This window comes from Dipodomys ordii, unplaced genomic scaffold (assembly GCF_000151885.1).
Source record: "Dipodomys ordii isolate 6190 unplaced genomic scaffold, Dord_2.0 Scaffold23, whole genome shotgun sequence".
NCBI classification, from domain to species: Eukaryota; Metazoa; Chordata; class Mammalia; order Rodentia; family Heteromyidae; genus Dipodomys; species Dipodomys ordii.
The window spans coordinates 828,508-846,569 of NW_012267239.1; the positions used below are offsets into that span (position 1 = coordinate 828,508).

General features: G+C 45.6%; 1 protein-coding gene across 1 annotated transcript in view; it reads right to left on the reverse strand.

Moving 5' to 3' along the window:
* Cabin1 (calcineurin binding protein 1) overlaps positions 1-18,062 on the reverse strand; it is a 147,402-nt gene that overhangs the window by 65,846 nt on the left and 63,494 nt on the right. Inside the window, exons 24-26 of the mRNA XM_013014489.1 lie at positions 13,174-13,434; positions 9,897-10,048; positions 7,647-7,828 (exon numbers count right to left, since the gene is read on the reverse strand). Coding sequence (XP_012869943.1) covers positions 7,647-7,828; positions 9,897-10,048; positions 13,174-13,434 — 595 coding nt within the window. The remainder of the gene's footprint in view (positions 1-7,646; positions 7,829-9,896; positions 10,049-13,173; positions 13,435-18,062) is intronic.

Here is an 18,062-nt window from a genome sequence, read left to right on the forward strand (position 1 = left end):
CACACACACACACACACACACACACACACACAGAGGCCCACACCTGCATACCAACACTGCATGTGATGGAAGGCAACAGATTTCATTCATTCCTTCTACCTCTGTAAACAACAATCATTAGGAGCCCCTGAGAAGTCACAATATGCTCCTCATGTCACTTTCTCTTTCTAGTCAGAAAACTTCAACATGACTATTTCAGCACTGAAATTCTAAGAACTGAATAGAAGGAAGAAATTAGTCTAGAAGGGCTGTCTACTCTGGCTACGGTGGTCTCAGAGCACCCTATGGAATTAATTCCAGAGGCTTTCATCAAGTACATGGATGGCTGCAGGAGATGTCCAACCCTAGTGCAGGAGGCACAAGACTACAGGTGAGGGCAGTCTAGAGAGTGAACCCATGTCACTTAAGGTCTGTTCTAGGAGAGACACTACAAATGTCTATTTGGACATCTAGCTGGAACTGTTCTAAATCTTAAGCCAAATCAGAATTAACCCTAGCTGATTTTCCTTCCTTCCTTCCTTCCTTTTCTTTCTTTCTTTGTTTTTTCCTTCCTTCCTTCCTTCCATCTTTCTTTTTTTTTTTCTTTCTTCCTTTTTTTGTCAGTCATAGGGCTTGAACTCAGGGTCTGAGCGCTGTCCCTAAGCTCTTTTGCTCAAGGTTAGTGTTCTACTACTTTTAGCCACAGCTCCACTTCCAGTTTGCTAATGATTAATTGGAGGTAAGAGACTCATTGACTTTCCTGCCTGGACTGGCTTTGAACCACAATCCTCAGATCTCAGCCTCCTGAGTAGCTAGGATTATATGTGTGAGCCACTGGCACCCAGCCCACATCATGCTTAAATTATCTCCCTGTTTCTGACATGTGAGAGCTCTAAGGGGCCTGGCCTACTTTAATGATAACACAATGATCATCCTGTTCTGTAGTATTCACTCTTGTCATCACAGCGAGAATATCAATGGCTTGGACAACACTCAAGAGGCCTCAGTTTCTCCAGAAGACGGCAGGCCATCTCTGCTGTTGAGGTCTCCATGAAAGTAAGGCCAGGGCTAGCTCACCTAAGCCAACGTGAGACCAGCCAAAGTTACTGCAGGCTGAGCAGCATACCCTGTGGTAAGCTCCAGGAAGCAAGCCTAGCCAAGATGATTTCACCCACTGGCACACTGCCATAAGCTCACTGGCTCACAAGCTATTGGGCTCTGGGCCTAAAGGAATTGCCTGTTTGGTGGAATCCCAGCTGTGATCATTATGAAAACCTAAGACTGACTTAAGCAAACCAGTATTTACTCCCAATGTGCTAATTCCCTCTTTATGAGTCAATGTGATGGGACCACAAATCTGCCAAAACATGCAGGGAAGGTGGCCAGACCTCATCAGAAATGGTGAAGGCAACAAAGGATAACCCATTGCACTCTGGGGGAGTACTGCTCTCCAAAACTCTCTGCCTACAAAATCTCTATTGTTACCATGGTCAGACACCAAAGAGAAGAGACACTTGTAGGACTCTCCAATTTCCACTTCTTTGTCTCCACTATCCCTATCCACAGTAGCCTGCCAGGCTTCTCTGGAGGCCAACCTTCCAGCTGCAGAATTTGTTCCCTATTCTTGGCAGCTCACAGTACCAACCACTATTCCAAAACACCACCCAGGGACATGAAGATTCAACCTGGCTGCATGGATCAGGGCACTTTCTTCTTGGCTTTCCCCATGGTGTCTTCTTTCAATGCCTGGCACACAGCAAGACCTACTCAACAAATGCTATTATCAGCTTTTCCCTGAAGTGATTCTCAGGAAGGTAACAATTAGGGAAAAGCAAAGGAAACAACTAGTTCTGTGGTCTGACAACCTCCCAGCCACTGCTCCCCAGGGGAAAAGCAGGAGTTTCCTAGGAGTCTCTCTTACATTGAGAATGTCTGTTTACAGGAAAGCAGAGTTTCTACCAGAAACTGACCTACCCTTGGCCAGCTGAAAGGTCAGTCCTAAAGGGCCTTTTACCACCCCTGACTCTCCAGAGTCTGGCCACTGTGAAGTACAGGCACGTGGCCCATCCCACAGCCTCAGTTACTGTACAAAGTCTACATTTTTACACTTAACCTTGTAAAGAGAATGTGTTAAGTTAAAAGTCTGTTGTCTTTCTTTTAAAGCAAGGAAGAGCAAAGCAATGAAAATACAGGACTGAGCCACCTTCCAAGCAGGAAAACAGGTGAATATTTAGGGAACAGACCACCAATGCCTCTACATACAGCCAGAACTGGGAAGGAGGGCTGTTGGCAGAAGCCAAGCACATCTAACATACACTCTCCATATCACAGGACCAGCAGACATGAAGGTACTCCTGGTCACAGGGGAAGCAGGGAGCCGGACTGAGGACTGAACATGCGGTCTGCGCTGTTCCCTGAAGCGAGCCGTGACAGGTGCAAGCAGAAAGACAAAGCCTGGAGAACAGAGTGTGGTCAGGGTTAGGGGCAGCACGGGCAATATTGGTGGAGGCAGTGTGGGGTGAACAGGAGAAGATAAGCACAGATGAAACATGACAAACGGTAACAGCACAGTGAGGATGGATGGCTGTGAAGAAGCTTGATACTAGTCACCTAAGGAACTGAAGACCCACACACAGCCTACAAACCTAGAGCAGCCTCAGAGGCTCCTTGGCAGCTGGGCTCATGCTGTCAAGGAGTTTACTGAGCACCACCTGCAACCATGGATGCCACCCTCTGAAGCTTCAATTCCTGTCCCCTCTCTCCTCTTCCCTCTCCCCTCACAGTAAATTGACATACCCTTCAGATGATGATAAAGCTTTGCCTCCTCAGAAAGGCTTCCTTCCTACTCCTGTCAGTCTGACTATCTCTGGGACAGGCAAACTTACCTTGCTGATCCTCACTTCAGCTCACCCCAACCTTCAGCTGTATAATGACTGACTCACATCTGTCTCCTTTGAGCTTGTAGCAGCAACCAGGGTAGCTTTGTGCACCTGGTACAGTGCTAACAGAACACTTGCATAGATGTGACCCCAGACTGGCTGAAGAACCCCAGAGAAGGCCCAGCCCCAGACTGACCATAGGACAAGGCCTCTGACCTCTGAGGCCTTTCTTGGTTGTGGCATTCTGAAGTGACATCAAGTACATCAGGCAGACCAGGTCTTAGACCAAGAGATCTATGACACATATCTCAAAGGCCAGTTACACCAGATCAAATGAAAGCTCAAGCCATTTTGGAATGGTTTTGCTCCCTAGTCTCTATTGAAGCAACTCTAACAAGAAGGGAAACATAAACAGATGTAAGCTGTCATGTCATCCAGGCAAAGGGCTTTCCTAGCATTAATTAGCCCCACATATGGCCTAGATAGAAGATGACTTAGGATCTCTTTCTCCTTTAGCTTTGTCCTGACTAGCATGAAGGAGTGCCTATCTGCACTATCTGCCTATCTACAAAATTGTTACCATCAAGCAAATCCACAGTGCTGTATGGTATAGTCTAATTACTCTGTCTGTCTGTCTGTCTGTCTGTCTGTCTGTCTGTCTCTCTCTCTCTCTCTCTCTCTCACACACACACACACACACACACACACACACAGAGGCCCACACCTGCATACCAACACTGCATGTGATGGAAGGCAACAGATTTCATTCATTCCTTCTACCTCTGTAAACAACAATCATTAGGAGCCCCTGAGAAGTCACAATATGCTCCTCATGTCACTTTCTCTTTCTAGTCAGAAAACTTCAACATGACTATTTCAGCACTGAAATTCTAAGAACTGAATAGAAGGAAGAAATTAGTCTAGAAGGGCTGTCTACTCTGGCTACGGTGGTCTCAGAGCACCCTATGGAATTAATTCCAGAGGCTTTCATCAAGTACATGGATGGCTGCAGGAGATGTCCAACCCTAGTGCAGGAGGCACAAGACTACAGGTGAGGGCAGTCTAGAGAGTGAACCCATGTCACTTAAGGTCTGTTCTAGGAGAGACACTACAAATGTCTATTTGGACATCTAGCTGGAACTGTTCTAAATCTTAAGCCAAATCAGAATTAACCCTAGCTGATTTTCCTTCCTTCCTTCCTTCCTTTTCTTTCTTTCTTTGTTTTTTCCTTCCTTCCTTCCTTCCATCTTTCTTTTTTTTTTTCTTTCTTCCTTTTTTTGTCAGTCATAGGGCTTGAACTCAGGGTCTGAGCGCTGTCCCTAAGCTCTTTTGCTCAAGGTTAGTGTTCTACTACTTTTAGCCACAGCTCCACTTCCAGTTTGCTAATGATTAATTGGAGGTAAGAGACTCATTGACTTTCCTGCCTGGACTGGCTTTGAACCACAATCCTTAGACCTCAGCTTTCTGAGTAGCTAGGATTACAGGCATGAGCCATCAGTGCCCAGCTTTTTTTTTTTTTTTGTCATCTGTAGGGCTTGAACTCAGGGAGGGCCTGGACACTGTCCCTGAGCTTTGTGCTCAAAGCTAGTGCTCTAGCTCTTTGAGCTACAGCTCCATTCCATTTTTTTACATGGTTAATGGAAAGTCTCATGGACTTTCTTGAATGGGCTGGCTTTCGAAAAATCACAATCTTCAGATCTCAGCTTCCTGACTAGCTAGGATCACAAACGTGAGGTACCAGAGTCTGGATGATTTCCCACTTTTTAAGCAGAGAGGTACTAAAAGAGGACCAGGGAATTCCTGATGTTTGGCTATCTTTCTCACTGTTGGCAAATTAAATAGCTCCACAAAGGCTCTGTCAGGTGGCAAACTGGGATTCAGCAAGCACAATGTTCAGGCCTACCCAGGGCATTGCCTGTTCATCTTTTGAGAATACTTCACTGGCTGGAGAGTCAGGTCACAAACCAAGGGCGACAGGCTCCAGTGTGTGCCTTCTATGTGTGCTAATCTAATTCTTGTCCTAGCTTCCCCCATGATCTGGAGAATAATTGCATCTAGAAGAAGGACTTGCTATGCAAACACTTCTTTTTTTAATGGTGTTGGTTCTGGAACTTGAACTCAGGGCCTGGATGCTGTCCCTGAGCTTTTTTGTTCAAGGCTAGCACTCTACTACTTGAACCACAGCTCCACTTCCAGCTTTTTCTGAGTGGCTCATTGGACGTGAGAGTCACGGACTTTTATACCCGAGCTGGCTTTGAACCATGATTCTCAGACCTCAGCCTCCTGAGTAGTTAGGAGGTGCCTAACTACTAGGTAGTTACTGGTGCCTAGCTTTGTAAGCACAAGGCAAACACTAATTCATTTACAGGTAAGGAAACTGCCTCCGAGAGGGAGGCCCTTATCCAAGAATGCTGAGCATGTAAGCAATGAATAGAATTGGAACTCAAATATCTCTAACTCTAGAGCCAGCTCTGCCCAGGACTCCTTATCTGAGTTCAAGTCCTAATCCTATTGCTACTGGGGCTACAAGTACCAACCACTCTTGCAATGGGATGGCTTGGCTGTGACCTGCAGTGAGTGCTAATGTCCTATTTTCCCACAGGAGACCTGAGGCTGATCCCAGGATGAGGAAATGAATGGAAAGTGTGAGCCATACACTCTCCTCCCATGGTCAGGCCACATCAGTAAGCCGGAGTCATAGTGGATAGTGTGGATTCTAGAGGTTATCAGAAAATCTCTTGAAAAAGCCATCTTATCTGCTGCTTCTGCCTGGAGTCTGGAGTTCTTTTCATAGGAACCTGAACAGGGGCTAAAAGGGCCACTGGCATCCAAAGATCATGGCTATTTCAGGGCCTCCAATTTTTTTCTGGTGCAGGCAGTTTTCTTTGGCTGTCTGAAAGCACTAGGCCTCTCACCCCTTCCAAGCACCTGGAACTGGATAAAGGTAGGGCTGTAGGGTATCAAAGAATTCCAAAATGCTCCTAAGAATCACTTTGAAACTACTGAAACTATATTTGAGCTTACTTTTCTGCCTACTTCCAAAACAAGTAGTTGTTATGCTGGCACCCTGATCTGCCATGCTGAATGCCCAAACCCTGCACTCAGTAACAGAAAATCTACAATTCTATGCAACAGGCATGTCCCAACTTGGGGCAACTAGACCACAAGTTGCAGGTAAGCAATTCTGCCTCCTTTCTTGTTCCTAGAGGCATACCCAGCCTAAGAGTCAAGCCTCTCATGCCTGCAGGTAATTGGGAGGCTACAGGAATGGTGCTGATATTCCCTAGCCCAGGAGCACAGGAGCAGGAACACAGCATGTGGATACCTGAGAAAGGCAAGCCTCTCTCCTGAGAACTTTGGCACTTCCTCAAAGAAGTAGCAGAAACTAATTCCTAGTGCAAGGTCTTACTGCTAATGGGTGGTTCCCCCAGTTAATGTGAGTTAACTAAAAAGGAGAAGTATCTCATTTAGGAAATGTTTGCAGAACTGAACACTGGCATGCAGCTTCTCCTAGCTCTGCTCAGTGCACTGGTGCAGGCAGAGGCTGTCAACAATGGGACTACAGGGAGGACACAACTCTGTTGGGGGGTAATGGAGGCACACAGCACACATACATATCCTTGGGCCTCTCTCTCACCATACATGCTTAAGACCCAAGCCAAAGCCAGGAGGGGATACCGTCAAGAGACTGTATCCCTGCCGGGATATCACTAACTCCTACTCTTAGAAAACCAGAAGCCCAGTTACTTGCTATTCTTCACCAGTGCTTCTCTAAATCTGCTTTTGACTCAGTAAGCTGGGGGCAGATGTCCATGCTTTTCAGGAACCTGTACAGCAACTGAGTCTCTGCCAAAGTGGTGAGCCCTAAATGCTCTTTCACCCATCCTGGGTCTCAGCTTTAAGGCTATCATAGTCCCCAGAGGACCCAGCCTTCAGGAAGCCACTCTATACAGCAGGATGCACAGGCCCATAGCCAACCCTACCCACCTATGGATGGATGCCCTGTCATCTTGTGGAAAGCAGAGCCAGGCCTGCTTCCCAACAGCCCAGATGAGATGAGTGGCATGGGAATGAGGAGCCAGGTGTCTTCCAATGGTATCACTACCTCTCCAAGGCTCCACTTGAATGGCCCTCTAAATCCACTAATTTGGATTATCCTAACAGGTATACTGTCATCAGCTTGTCACTGTAAGGATGAGAATATGAAAAACTCAAGCTACAGGCCAGCATGCAAGCCTCCTAATGTTAGTAAGGAATGTGATTGAATGGTCGCCACCTGCCCCATCCCACATGGGATGGCCCTGCATGTAGTCCCAGGTGACCCCATCAATAGCCTGTCTGGATGCCCAAGGGGGACAGACGTAGCACTAGTCATGGCCTACCCACAATCATCCCAAGGAAAAAGCTCTAATGATGTGCTGCTGAATGATGTAGGCCTCTAGGTGACCTACAAGTCTTCCAAAATGTCCTTCAAAGGAAAGATGCCAGCACCCCTCACTTTGAAGGTGAGAAAATGTAGACACAAAAAGTGAGACCCCTTAGTCCAGCCTGCCCCTCCCCTGGCTCCCAGGTGGGCAAGCTGGCAGGTGGCGACCCTGAGCATGTCTTAGAAGCACAAGATTCACCGTGAGTCCATGAGGTTAATGAACAGCCGCAACATTGCCCGTGTCACCCCAGACCCAGCACCCCCCCTCACCAAAATAAAGCGACAAAACAAATTCGCTTGAGCACCCTCCCCATGATTGGTGTGCCGCCCTGGGCTGGCAGTAGGGAGAACAGGGACTATACCGTCCGGCGTTGCCTGCTGGTGGGGTTTTTTACATTTGACGTAATCGTGGTCAATCGGAGTAGCTGTGTAAGGTGGGGATGTCAGACCTGGGCCTGAGGAGGAGGAGGGGAGGGAAGCTCCCGGGCCCGGCAGTGTCCCAGCTGAAGAGTGGGAATCCTCGTCCACCAGGCAGGCCTTCTCTCTGTGGGGATAGAGGATGGGACGCAGGTCAGGCTCCGTATCATGGTGAAACGGACATGTCCCATTGTGAGTCAGTATCCTTCCAAGGGCCTCCTGCTCCCACTTACCTTCAATGGCTCCCACCCTATCTGGCTATGCTGCTGAAAGAGCAGTCCCAACAGTACCCACAGTTTCAACGCTATGTGGATACTTCCCAACTCTTCTGGCCAGGCTTTGCCAGTGTCTCTGGGTGTCAGGCAGGCCCAGGAAACTATTCAGGAAGTGACAAGCCTCACCTCAGAAGCACTCCAACACCAGTCCACTTCAAGTCAGTGCCCTTCTTTGGACAGCCCAACATGTCTAAACCTCAACAAATGGAAGAACAGAAACTATGCCTCGCTGGTGCCGGAGGCTCACACCTGTCATCCTAGCTACTCAAGGGGCTGAGATCTGCGGATCACGATTCATAGCCAGCCCACACAGGAAAGACCATGGGACTCTTATCATTAATTAATCACCAGAAAACCAGAATTGGCACTGTGGCTCAAGTAGTAGAGCATTCGCCCTGAGCCGAGTTCAAGCCCCATGACCAAAAAAAAAAAAGTATGTCTACATTAGTGCAGGTTCACTTCTGTCCAAGGATATCTGCTAAACACAAGTAAACAATTTTAAAAAAAAGTAAGCACACCTTCCTTGTCCATGGAAATAGTCACAAAAAGTTCCTGGTTATAATGCAACAATAAGTATGGAATAGAAAAATGTGGTAAATAGGATGCTATTTCTATAGTGTCCTAGATTCACCATTATAGGGTAAAACAAATTTTAGAATGGTACCTTAAACAGGTCATTTTTATAAAATAAACCCTAGAACTGGACATACGCATATGTGTGGATAAATAGAAAACATTTTGAGAAATTAAACTCTGATGTTTTGGGAAAAGGAAAAGAAGGGAAAGGGAAAGTGATGGCAGGGGTAAGATTGAGTATATTGTAAACATGTATGGAAATAGTAATAATGAAATCCCTTCTGTTAAATTCATGTAATCTAATAAAATAAAAAGAAACTAAACTGTGAGTAATGTCTAACTTGGAATGAGAGGGCATTCTGTCGTATTTTAGTCTATACATATGTGTGTTTGATTTTCCTCTAACTATATTCATATATTATTTCTTTTTTTATTGTCAAGGTGATTTACAGATGGGTTACAGTTACATAAGTAAGGTAATAGGCACATTTCTTGTCAAACTTGTTACCTCTTCCCTCATTTCTCTCCTACTTTCCCTCCCTTCTTTCATATAGTATTTCTATAATTAAAAAATTTTAAGCAGAATTATGATCAATTAAAGATAACTCCATTGTACCCTTGGGGACCTACAAAATATACACCTATAGCTTCTGGACACAACACACCCACTCAAGTGGGTATACCTGTACCTATCTCTCCCACAAGAAGAGGGCACTGCCTTTGCTGTTCACCAAAGGCACATGTGATGTGACTATCTGTGGCAATGAACAGATAGCCCTCAGGGTCAGGGTCTAGAAGCACATTTCCCCAATACTCAGCTGAATCCCAAACAGTAACCAGCGAGGCAGGGGTCTCCAAGATGGAGTCAACTGAGCAAGTATCAGGAAGGAATATCAGAGCAAAAGATGTCTGGGCCACAGAGACAACTTACATGGGGACAGAGGCACACATGAATGACAGGAATTAGCTCCATACCACTGAGGGGACCATGCCAGGGCCTTAGCTTCTCTGAGCTCTCTGATACTTAGAGAAAAGCTTATTATCTCCCATACCCTTTAGTACTTCTCAGGAAAATAGGATGCATACTAGGCATCCTTGGGCAAGGCTTCCTATATGTTCTGCATGGGACAGTAAGGTTGACTTCTCTCCAGGATTTGCCTTGAGGGTATAACAGTACCAGACATGGCCACAGGGTAGAAACCAAAGATTGTACACTCACTCTCCTCAGATTTCAAAGAAATATTTTGGCCTAGCCATCAGCATTTCTAGATGAGTTCCAATTCCCTGTGACCACTATATCATAGAAAATGAGCACTTCGGGGTCACTGCAAGCAAGCTACTCACTTTTCTGAAGCTTTGGGTGTATTCTTCTCCTCACCCCTGGCAAAGGGTCCTTCTGCAGCCTCCTTCATAAAGTTGACCAGGACCTCGGCACTAACCCCAGAATCAGGTTTTCCCAGGAGTTTCAGGATGGAAGCATGGAGCCGGAAGTAAACCTAAAACAACACCTTTGATATGAACAACCTTCTCAGTGCAAAGCTCTATTCCACAGGCCAGGCAGCCACACTATTAAATGTTGCCTAGGGCAACAGGTTACTATATACTGACTGATTTTGTTAGCTTTAAAGCCAGTCAATCTATAAGTAATTCAAGATGAGCTCTGAAAATTAAAACAGATATTAACTGTCAGTGTTCCATCTCAAATGCTTATCCAGTAAACCAGATACATGGTGGTAACATCACAGTAATAACTCCCTCAGCCCTCCTTTATTGGCATGGCATTGCTGCCCTTTTTCTTCTCCTCTCCTAGCACTCACAGAAATTAAACCTCTAGATCTGTCTCTGGACTAAGTAAATACTCTGTAGAGACAAGGACCAGGCAGGATTTGTTTATAACCCTGTCCCTAGGAAAAGTCGGGCATTCGTAAGTTTTAAGGCTGTGGATTACAGGGCAAGTAAGCAGGCAGAGAGTACAGTATCAGATGAGATCTTACACTTTTCTCTATTTATGAATGGGTGAAGTGCATTTCACAAACCTCAGCCACTGGGCAAAAGTCCAGGGCCAGGTTCAACCCTGGTCTGTTTTGTCTCCTTTCCTCTACTGTCTGGTGTGTAACACATGCAGGCAGCTCTACAGCTGGCTTCCGCTGCAGATGTGGTGTCAGCGTGATGTAGCCCTCACCTATAGCATCTACTCCCATGGAGAATATAATGGGTGTCACAAGGACTGAGAAGAGCTGGCACCTCAGGTCCTGACTAGCAGGTCCCTCAGATGACATCATTCTAGTTAGGTCTGAGCAATGTTCTCAAAGAAATATCTCAGACACAGGGGCTACACTGTGTCACCCAGAGCCCTTCATTCCCAGTCTACGCCTGGACCTATTACTCCATGGCCTAGCAACTTTATTTCTGTCTACAGAACACCAAGCTGAGGTGTGGCTCAAAAACTAGTGCTGGCTAGCAAGCACAAATCTCTGAACTCAATTGCCAATACTATATACAACATTAAAATAAACAAACAAGTAAATGTAAAGTGGGGTGCTGATGGCTCATGCCTATAACCCTAACTACTCAGGGTGCTGAGATATGGGAATTACAGTTCATAGCCAGCCTGGTTAGGAAAGCCCCTGAGACTCTTTATCTCCAATTAAGCACTAAAAAAACCAGAAATAGGGCTGTGGCTCAAGTGGTAGAGAGGCAGCTTTGAGCAAAAAAGCTCAGGGACAGTACTCAGGTCCTGAGTTCAAGGACCATGAAATAAATAAGTAAACAAACAAAGTTTGTTTCCTTTCAATTATACAATTTTTCTTTTACCATTCTGTACACCAGGTAGTCAAACTTGGGCTAGGATAAAATATCCAACTGGCAAAGTTCATCCAGGTGACAAGTAAAGTATTTTGAATGAAGGTTTCACATCAGAGGAATCAGGCATTTCATTTACACGAACTGCCATTTTAAAAAACAAGGCACATACACAAGCCAGCTGAATTAAAGCTACATGGCTATATTGTCTGTGCAGAGCAGAATGCTCCAAACTGAACTCTGTGTAACTACAACCAGCACAGTATGCTGTTGATGGGCAATCCATTCATGTGAGGGTATCATTCTGACCACTAATAAGCTCTACCAGGCAACTGCAAAAGCCAAAAACTCAAGGGGAAAAAAAATCATGGAGCTGACATCATCTTCCTGAGGGCCAGGTCACCTCTTTCCATATGTTGGGTCACTAGTGCCAAAGGTGCTGCACATCTGCCACAAGCTCAGTGGGATTTGACCCAGCTCCTCTCCTCTCCTGCTGGCAACTTAAAGCTGGGTCATACCTCTCTCCTAGGCCTCAGCCTTCTCATTCCCAAAATAGAATTCCTCCAAAGCACATAACCCCAAGTAGATGGCATGAAAGAACTGTGACAGGGAAGGATTTGACACCTGGGCTGTAAATGGCAGTAGCTAGGCTGCTACTGAAAAAAAAAATTTGATAGGAAGATATAGTTACATATTTCTTGATGAACCCTACACTGGCCCACAAAGAGCTACTATAAACCACTTGACAAAAAACAAAACATTTGATAGGAATTATTTTTTAAAGGAAAAATTTTTAAGTGACATTTTTTTGTTTGCTCACAATTAGCCAAGTATTAAAAAGAGGGGCCCAAGCTGGGTGCCAGTGGCTCGTGCTATAATCCTAGCTATTTAGGAGGCTGTAACCTGGAAGAATAGTTTGAAGCAGGCTCAGGCAGAAAGTCTATGAGACTCTTCCTCCAATTAAGGAGAAAAATTCTGGACTGGAGGCATGGCTCAAGTTGTAAAGCACAGTTGTAAAAGACAACCCTAGTGAGAGTGAGTGCTTGAGTTTAAGTCCCAGTACCAGCACAAAAAAAAGAAAAAATGCTCTGAAAATCATAAAGTTAAAAAAACAACAACAAAGGAGGAGGAAACAATGCTTGATAGGAAATGTACTTATTCCCTTGCTCATGTAACTGTGACCCCTCTGTATAGTATTTTTACAATTAAAAAAAAAAAAAAAACAGGGGCTAGGAAGGTGGCTCAGTGGTAGAGTGCTTGCCTTGCATGCATGAGGCCCTAGGTTCGATTCCTCAGCACCACATAAGCAGAAAAAGCCAGAAGTGGCGCTATGGCTCACGTGATAGGTCACTAGCCCTCAGCTGAACTGTTGAGGGACAGCACCCAGGCCTAAAGTTCAGGCCCCACAACCAACAACAACAACAAAAACAAAAACAAAAACAAACAAAACCCTGCTCTTCTCTTGAGAAACAATAAAAAAAAAAAAGCCACCAAATTTGGGGTCAAGCAGGCTGCTTACTCTGTTCAACCTTACCAAGCCAGGTAGTCTAGGCATAGGTTAAGGTTAATTTAGTAGGCCTGTGTATTTGGTCTGCACTCAGGAACAAAATGTCCATTCACCCAGAAAGAGTAGTAAGCATCCTTAGAAAGAGGAAAGGCTATTTTAATTTAATTGCACATGAAGCTGCTGAATACAGAGATGTTTCCAGTGGGTTTGTAGCAAAATCACTGGCACTACGAGTCCCATCCCTATAGAGAATGAGAAACCAGCCCACTCTTTCCCTGCCTCCCTCCCCTCCCTGGGCCAGCAGGGAGTCACCTCCAAGGCCTCCATGGCCAGCTCAGGTGGGTTGTGGTAGTGGATCTTCTTGGGGTAGCGGGCAGCTTCTTCATGCAGGTAGTGGCCAGCCTGTCTGTAGTGCAGCAGGTAGATGGCTGGTGGTTGCTGCTGCTTCTCAGCCACCTTGCCCAGCATGTAGTGGATAAGCCACTCTTCCTCATCACCATCACCCTCACAGCGGGCTGCCGACGTGAAACAGTGCCTGGCTGTCTCCAGCATGCTGTCACGGCGGCCCTCCATCTGTAACAAGACAGGCTTTAGGTGCAAGGCCTGAACCTGTGCAGGGATCACACTTCTATGAAACCAGCTGACATTCCTCTCAGCAACCTTGAGACCAGAACTGTTTGCCACCATTTTACAGCTGGTAACAATAAAGCTGGTAACAAGAAAGGCTTGGGGAGTCTCAAAAGGATACCCTAAGTAACACAAAGAGCTGGACTTAAAGTTGGGTCACCTCTCATCAACCCAAAGATCTTTTTTTTCTACTTTCTCCCTATAGTACCTAACAGCCTATGAGTTTATAAAGTAACTACTGATCCCTCTCTGAAGTTCTCAACTATGACCTATGTGTGGCTACAGTAAAGACTTGTACCCATAAAAGGGGAAAATAAAGGACAAGGCTGGAGGTCCTGTCAACTCTGTCATGTCACTCTGACAATGTCTATGGCAGGCAGTGAGCACCCTGCTCCCTCATCTTGCCCTAGGGCAAGAAAGCAGAGTTGGGGAAGATATTCACCCAGGACTCAGTTCCACAGCACCACAAAGGCTGTGCACCTGACTGTCTCTCTTTCTTCTCCCTATCCTATAAGAAAGTAATTCAGTATTTTTAAAGGACAGATTCCTCAGCCCATCATCTAATGCCCACTGACTTGGGAATCTGCATTTACAGAAGTATCTCCAGCTATCCCCTTAAACCCAAAGACAGAAATAGGACAGAGGGATAGCTTGCAAGACACTTTCTAGCTTGGACAGCTGCTTCTCTGCAGCCCCTGGCAGCTATCTATCAGGCATGCATCCCTCCATTCCAGAGCTATCAGGGTGGGACAGGATGAAGATTGCCCTGTAGAAGCAAACAGCCAGCTACTCTGGGCATTCCAGGTCTCTGGCCCCTCCTTACCATGCACCTGGCTTGATGGCAAGGAAGCTGTGGCCTCTTCTCATTTAACCTCAGGGGCCAGAGTGAGGTCAGAGGCCATGGGCACTGTTCTCCAGGAAGTGGGGCTGTGACAGCCAAGCACATACACTCAAGCTCCTAGCCCACTCAGGCAAGCCTGTTCTACTCACTTCTACTCAATGGAGGCTTACTTTTATGAGTATCTAATTGCAATGGCCTTGGAGCTGACATAAAAGAACAGCATGCTATTCAGCTATTCCGTCAAGACACTTCTTGGGAAACAAAATAGACACTAAATGAAATATAGCAGAAAGAATTACAGGGCAAGGCAAACAGTAAAATCAGGTAATATCATCATACCCCTTCTAAAACAGATTCTATAGCAAATCTGTTGCAGAAAAAGGCAAAAGCTGAAATATAATTATATTCAAACAGCTTAATAGCTGTGTGAATTTGACCAAGTCGCTGCCCACCTAAGTTCTGCTACCAGCCAAGAAAAGGTGACTTTTGGCTGGTTCCTGGCACCACACAGACCCTCCACAAGAAGCTGAACCCAGTCACATTCCTATAGAGGGGTACACTGCTGATGTACCCATCCTTGATTAAGTGTAGCAGGTAAAACATCTCAGGTAGGAAGAAGGGACAGTCACTGAGGGGATGTGTGTCTCAGAAGCTCTGCTGGACATCCTCATTGCTGCCCTGCCATCTCAAGTGGAAGGGATATCTTCAGCTCTGGCACTTCATTCACCTTCTGTCAGGGGTTCCATGACCAGGGTTAGAAAATGGCTGAGACAGATGTCCCTACTAAAATCTTTCAGTACTACCTGGAAGAAGGAATAACCAACCTCATTCGCAGCCTAAACCACAGCAGGAATGTCAGGATATTCCCTCCAAGTCATTAAGCTAGATAGCTCTGGATCCTAGGCTGTTCCTTTGCCTGAGAATCAACATCATAGAGAAACTTTTTATTTTTGTACAACTCCTTTGATGACCTCACAGACAGAAACTAAAAAACAAAGCAGCTCAAATAATGGCCAACATGTGTGCTGCAGTGCATGCTAATCAGACACAGAAGTCCAACCATAGCTCTAGCAATTAGGGAACTGTATTCTATAACACCCTTTAGTGCTGGAAGGTGTCTCCCCAGAAATGGAAAGATCCCATAGACCACAGGGAAGCCCTGAAAGGCTTGGACAACTTGGACAACTTCCAAACTTCTTGACTTATATCCCTAGAGGATTTTCATCTTTCTTGCCTTCCCTGACTTTCCAAGAGATAGCCTGGGAACTTAGTCTCAGATTCTGAGCTATATGTCATTATCTTCTATCAGATCAACACTTGAGTTAGCACCACAGGCCATGAGCCTAAGTAGAAGAACAAGGCCGGGAGAAAAGGTGGGTGGGAAGTGGAGCTTGGGCTCCTGTCCATCACTCATCCCTGCCTTCCCTGCGCATGCCCCCAAGTAGTTGTACAAATAAAGCTCTATAACTCTACCCTAAGAGCCATAAGGGCATTTGCCTTCTCACAACACTTATTACCTAGAAATCTCCTACTCAGGGCTGAGAAGGTGGCTCAGTGGTAGAGTGCTTGCCTTGCATGCATGAGGCCCTGGGTTCGATTCCTCAGCACCACATACGCAAAAAGAAAAAAGCCAGAAGTGGCGCTGTGGCTCAAGTGGTAGAGCGCTAGCCTTGAGCTGAAGAGCTGAGGGACAGCACCCAGGCCCAGAGTTCAGGCCCCACGATCTGATCCAAAAAAAAAAAAGAAATCTCCTACTCTATTAAATCACATTTGGCATCACTGCTGAGAGAATAGGGGAAGGATTCCAAACACCAGACCCATCTCATCCCACTGAGCCCCAGTAGTTACAAGGAAGACCTTCCATGAAGTCAGACCCTAACACAGGGTGCTAGCTTCAATCCTAGGCTTGCAGGCCACTGCAACACAAATAGAATCCAGCAAGGGGCTTCTGCACAGGACAACTACAACAAAATTGGGTTACAACCTTTAAAAGGAATGTACTAGATACACAAGAATTAACCTAGATAGAGCTCAACATGATACTCATGGAAAAATGAAAGTGAATGCTTTATTTAGTATGATAGTACTTAGAGACTAAAAGAGAAAATGAACAGACAAATCATGGTGATTTTTTTTCTAAAATACATTAATATGTACAAAAAGTTGTGGGAGTTTTGTTAAGTCTGAAAAGATACAAGCTGATGAGACAGGAGTAAGAAGACTAGATGGGAGCCAGGCCCTGGTGGTTCACACCTATAATCCTAGCTACTCAGGAGACTAAGATCTGAGGACTGCAGTCTAAAGCCAGTCTGCGCAGAAAAGACCATTAGACTCATACCTCCAATGAACTATTCAGAATAAGCCAGAAGTGGCTTTGTGGCTTAAGTGGTAGAGTGCTAGCCCTGAGCAAAAGAAGCTCGCAGGGACAGTGCCCAGGCCCTGAGTTTAAGCCTCAGAACTGGCACAGAAGGAAGGGGAAGGGGAAAGGGAAAGGGAAGGGGAAGGGAATGTGGTAAGGAAGGAAGGAAGGAAGGAAGGAAGGAAGGAAGGAAGGAAGGAAGGAAGGAAGGAAGGGAGGGAGGGAGGGAGGGAGGGAGGGGAAAAAAACTAGATAAGGATTTTGGCTTTACCCTTAATGCATCATTCTTTTTGTTGTTTTGTTTTTGGTGCCACTCCTGGGGCTTGAACTCAGGGCCTAAACTGCTATTCCTAAAGGTTTTTGTCCCTTGCTCAAGACTAGCACTCTACCACTTGAGCCACAGCTCTACTTCTATATTTTTTTTGGCGGGGGGGGGGGCGGTGTGTGGTTAATTGAGATAAGAGTCTCATAGACTTCCCTGCCCAGACTGGTTTCGAACTGTGATCCTCAAATCTCAGCCTCCTGAGCAGCTAGAATTACAGGCTCCTGCCACTGATCTACTCCCTTCTCTTTCACAGCTTCCTTGCTGCCTCCTTGGTGCTTCCTTTTGTCTCTTCCACTTATATCCTCTGCCACTGGTGCCTGGCCTGTCTGTATAAGCTACATCTATATTACCCAGAAAATAAAACAAAATAACCACCAGCTTACTAAAGACCAGCTTCTGATTGTGAGTTCCTGATGGGGCCTCTTAACATGCCTGCCACCCAAGAGACTCTGATGCCCAGCAAGATATGGGAGCCATCATCCTCACTGATCTATAGGGTTCATGCAATTGAACAACAGGGCGAGAAAACTTGGAAGCCAAAACTGTTGCGAGCCTGAAATCCGGATCAGATATACTATTAAATCTAGTCTAATAGTATAATGAGCATCTACTTCAAAGTAAAATCTTAAGTCTTGCATATTATGGGGGCATTATGAAGCTGATAAAAGTAAGCTGTTCAGATCATGGGCCAAAGCTTAACACAAGAGGCTGAGGAATGAACACAGCTGATCACTGCCTGAGGAAAAGAAGGAAAATTGGCTAAGGAAGAAACAACAAGTTTCTGAAAAGACAAAGAATTCAGCAAATCTTAGGGGGAAGGAAATTTATGCTGTAAAGGAAAGATGTGGATCACATTATACATGTTAGGAGATTGGAATCTGCTTTTTTCTCATAACTCCATGCTAGTCCCCTCTCAGCCCAATTCTTTTTATGTATCCAAAGATCCTATATGAAAAACTTGCCTCTCTCCTCTTGGCCTCTTGTATCTAAAAATGGAATATGAAGACCCATAAAGACTCCAGGCAAAATCCCAAGTATGTATGAACTTG